The sequence below is a fragment of the Uncinocarpus reesii genome, genomic scaffold, assembly GCF_000003515.1.
Source record: "Uncinocarpus reesii 1704 scaffold_2 genomic scaffold, whole genome shotgun sequence".
Taxonomy (NCBI): Eukaryota; Fungi; Ascomycota; class Eurotiomycetes; order Onygenales; family Onygenaceae; genus Uncinocarpus; species Uncinocarpus reesii.
In genome coordinates, this window is record NW_003052499.1 from 830,770 (window position 1) to 833,789 (window position 3,020).

General features: G+C 46.8%; 1 protein-coding gene across 1 annotated transcript in view; it reads left to right on the plus strand.

Moving 5' to 3' along the window:
- The window catches only part of UREG_03253 (uncharacterized protein), a gene marked incomplete at both ends in the record, with an annotated part of 3,101 nt that extends 800 nt beyond the window's left edge, over positions 1-2,301 (plus strand). The window contains 3 exons of the mRNA XM_002543690.1: positions 150-435; positions 556-1,244; positions 1,303-2,301. Of these exons, the coding sequence (XP_002543736.1) occupies positions 150-435; positions 556-1,244; positions 1,303-2,301 (1,974 nt within the window). The remainder of the gene's footprint in view (positions 1-149; positions 436-555; positions 1,245-1,302) is intronic.
- Between the last annotated feature and the right edge of the window lie 719 nt (positions 2,302-3,020).

Genomic DNA, 3,020 nt, shown 5'->3' on the forward strand with positions numbered 1-3,020 from the left:
CGGGATCCCTGCCCGCGCCTGCGCCGCCTAATGCGAGTCTTATCCCCATACTCCATGCCATTTCAACAATAATTGAATACTCTAAATCTCGTGCCGACCACTTTCTGACTTCTCCTGCTGTGGTGACTGTATTTCCTCGAAATATACAGAACCTGTCTCTGGGTGAACCCAAGAGAGGACCATGGGGCCAACCTATCGGCCTCGTCATACCCAAACAAAACTCTTCGAATCCCATTGACTCGCTCTTGCCAACCGTCCCATTTCCGCAACCTACAGGCTCAACGAGTTTCCCGCCCTTGGGATCTCATGCCTCCTTTGATAAACCTAGTCAATTTTTCAGTCCTCTCTCAGCATATAGCGAATCGGCATTGCCCTCTGATGAACACGAATGTGCCATAGTATCATGGCTAATATCCATTGCAAGAGCAGAATCCGGTATGGTTAGACTTATGGCCATCAGATTAGCGGCCATCTTATTTCGACTTGGGCTCGCGAAAAAAAATCGCGTCACCATGTTTGGATATTTACTTGTGCCGCTCCTCGTTCAAATGTTAGAAAAAGACTACACTGCTCCGGAAGATTTCGATCCACACGAAACAGACACAGTCTCACATACATCAAGGGTAATGGAAGAAGCACCCGCTGTGCTAGCTACTTTGATTATGGACAGCCGGGAGCTTCAAAGGCACGCAGCTGACGGCGGCGCCATCAAAAAACTTTCGCAGATGCTCAAGGATTCGTTCATTACGGCTGAAGGCTCTGGGAAATCTCTATGGAGTCCCGTGCCAAATGGCCATTCCCAGAAAAGCCTCCAACCGGAGATGCTTCCCGGTCCCCCCGGGGTTTCTCCTTTAGTACTCCACAAAGTCAGAGTTCGCGAAGGCGTTCTTAAAGCGCTTGCTGCACTTTCGCTCTTCAGGGAAGACTACCGAAAGGCCATCTGTGACAATGGAGTTGTACCGTTTGTAATTGACGCTTTAACGCCACACGAACCGGAGTCAATTAAGAGCAACGGGGAATCAAAGTCGACAGCCGTTGAAGGGAATCCCATTCCCACCCTTCTCGCTGCCTGTGCTGCTGCCCGGTCATTAACCCGCTCTGTCAGTGTCCTACGCACGAACCTGATCGATGCGGGTGTTGCAAACCCCATATTTAAATTGGTCAAATCTCGTGATGTCGAAGTCCAGATTGCAGCCACTTCTGTGATTTGCAATCTAGCTATGGATTTCAGCCCTATGAAAGAAGTAAGTGGTAGGAAGATTTACTTTTGTTATGCCTCCAGATAGCTAACTCAGCATCAAGGCAATCATTTCGGCAAACATGATCCCCACACTCTGCGAACACTCTCACTCCGAAAACACGAAACTCCGGTTGGAATCAATATGGGCGTTGAAGCATATTGCATATAACTCCACCAACGATGTGAAAATGAAGATTGTCGAAGCTCTTGAACCTACTTGGCTCAAGCGTGTCATATGCGAGGATCCCGCGGATCCATCCATTCGCCGAAAGGTCGAGGAGGATATCGCTGGAATGACGAGTAATGAAATGGAGGTAACTCCGTCCTACGGAGAACGAACTGACCTTCAAAGTCTTGTGCAAAGTTACAACAGCAAAGACTCAGAACCGCAAAGCCCTGACCTTCGAATGACTGATACAATCATGCCAGCGAAAACTAGCCTTGATACGTTTTTGACGGATAGCGCCCGGCGAAGGAAGCTGGCGTTGAATGGTGATCTTGACCATACGAAACAAATGCGCCGAGATGACATACAGGTTCAAGAGCAGACCCTTGACCTCGTGCGGAATCTGATATGTGGGAATGGAGCTCCAGAAATGATTGACTTTCTATTTCAAGAAGTCACAGATCTCTTTGATATTCTTGCCGATAAGCTGCGCCCCCGGCTTCTCCCTAGTTCAAGTCGCAAAGACTCGGCATCCAAAGCGGCATCGGTTCCCACGGAGATCCTCTGTTCGGTAACGTACATTATGATTCATGTCGCTGCGGGATTACCGCGACATCGACAGTTGCTCGCCCAACATCCCGAACTATTGAAACTTATAATGCCTCTCTTCTCGCACGCGAATAAGCAAGTTCGGGTTAATTGCGTATGGGTTGTAATCAATCTTACTTTTGTGGATGACCAATGCGACCACAACTGCTGTCGGGAACGTGCTGCGAAGCTTCGAGACCTTGGTGTTCTAGAAAGACTTGCGAGGCTAGAAGAGGATCCTGAGTCTGATGTGAGGGAACGGACAAAAACGGCATTGCATCTAATGGGGCTATTATTGACTGGCTAGTGATTTCTGATCTTGGTCTACTTTCTTTATATATCCGCTTCAGTCTTCCCTTTTTGACCTCTTATACCCTCTTTCTTAGCGTGCATATTCTGGCTGGCTTCCGCGTTTATGATGATGGGTAACCCTATCGGTTTCTGGAACGATGGGGCTTGAAAAGAAAGGTCTGAGCAAGGCGTGTTGGTAAAAATGAATGTAATAGGGAAGCTATGATTTGGGTCTGGCAGTCAGCATTATACAAGGATTTTGTATGGAGTAATGTTTGTTCGTTCATGTTCTCCGAATTCTGAGGGTGAATTAGTGCCTTTATTCACATACAGTAGTTAACATAAGAATTTCAATTTCAGCTTCAAGAGTAGGGAGGCGATCCATAGCAGAAATTTGTAGGTCCAAGTAACTGTGAATTCACCCTATACAATATGCAATCTGATAGGTAACAACATTCTCACCATCACCCCCCCAAGTCATCATTAGTTGGCTACATACAACGAAGAGCATGGTTCCTGGTCAATCTATTATGAACTCTATCATAAGCAAGTTGTTGGTTACTCCTCAAAGTCCATCATATGAAAACCCTGACTAGTTATAGGTGGTATCATTTTCAACAGCCTGACATCGATCGTCTCATTCATCCATCTCTCTTCAGTGATCTTCTTTCCTATAGGATGGGTAATTCTCAGGAGGAGGCTAGCCATATACAACTGAATCCACCACAATGTAAC